We start from the raw sequence: 941 nt of genomic DNA, 5'->3' as shown, positions 1-941 counted from the left end.
GAGATGCCTGGGGCGGGGTGGAGGGGGGGGGGGAATGGCACCAAAGCAGCAGTCAGTAAGGGTAAACACATTCAGGGGCTGTTCAGTGAACTTTTAGCCTTCCCTTTCATGCCAAAACTGTTTGCCTGTGAAAAATCTGGCACAGCACTAGTTTCAATACCAACTGAAGCTCTGGTCCTTTTAAAAATGGTCATCTTCATTTACTAAACCTCCTTCCTCCTTGGTACATAAAGACACAGCTCCATGTTCCATACACCATCACTATTTTAATTTTTGCTTAGACCTCTCTAAATAAGTCTACTCAAGAGTTCTTCCAGCACCAACTTCCTCCTAGCATTTCTTGTGGCTCAGTCTGGGTCGCTTTATCCTTCCTGGATTCAGACACTGGGGCTGTGGGGTGCCCCTTTTGCTGGGGAAGCTCACCTGTAGCCACCGGTTCACCTTCACCTTCCTCAGGACTTAGGAGGTCCCCTGCTAACTCTTCGATGTTTTCCAGGCTCAGCAAGCCAAGGCCTTTGTAGTAGTCGTTCAGCACCCGCTCGAGAACCCTCACTGCGTCGGAAGTTCTGAAATGTTTCTCCAGGACTTGCGAGAGTCGATACCACACTGAATGGGGCTGGGCAGCCGTCGGCTTTGAGGGCTCCTCAGGATGAGCTTGCTCAGGTTTTTTAATGACCAGATAGAGGATGGACTCTGGGCCAATGAGATAGTCTGATAATTTGTGCTCCCCCTCCAGCACTTTCCCCTGGAACAACAGGGTCTGCTGGTTCTCAGGGACATTGAGCTCTTCACACACCAGGCTTTTCACCAGAGAGATCCTCTCCTCACCAGATACCTGAAGGCGGCACTGCTGCCCAAGCAGCCTCTTCACTGTGAGCAGCATTGCCTTGTTCGATGGGCTAGTAAATCAAGCCCTGCCTGAATGAGGGAATGCGAAGGGA

The 941-nt window shown here is 50.9% G+C and overlaps 1 protein-coding gene across 1 annotated transcript; it reads right to left on the bottom strand.

Annotated features, from left to right (window-relative positions):
• Nucleotides 1–246: 246 nt before the first annotated feature.
• On the bottom strand, nucleotides 247–941 carry UBL4B (ubiquitin like 4B). Its single transcript, XM_081010616.1, has one exon. It carries the CDS (start codon nucleotides 881–883, stop codon nucleotides 302–304), a length of 582 nt encoding a protein of 193 aa, XP_080866742.1. The 5' UTR covers nucleotides 884–941; the 3' UTR covers nucleotides 247–301.

This window comes from Podarcis pityusensis (assembly GCF_964106645.2).
Source record: "Podarcis pityusensis genome assembly, chromosome: 6".
In the NCBI taxonomy this organism is placed as follows: Eukaryota; Metazoa; Chordata; class Lepidosauria; order Squamata; family Lacertidae; genus Podarcis; species Podarcis pityusensis.
The sequence above is the reverse complement of the archived record's forward strand: the minus strand, read 5'-3'. Positions and strand labels throughout refer to the sequence as shown.

Coding starts and splice junctions, on each gene's coding strand:
- UBL4B (XM_081010616.1), bottom strand. CDS start 883: ATGCTGCTCACAGTGAAGAGGCTGCTTGGGCAGCAGTGCCGCCTTCAG.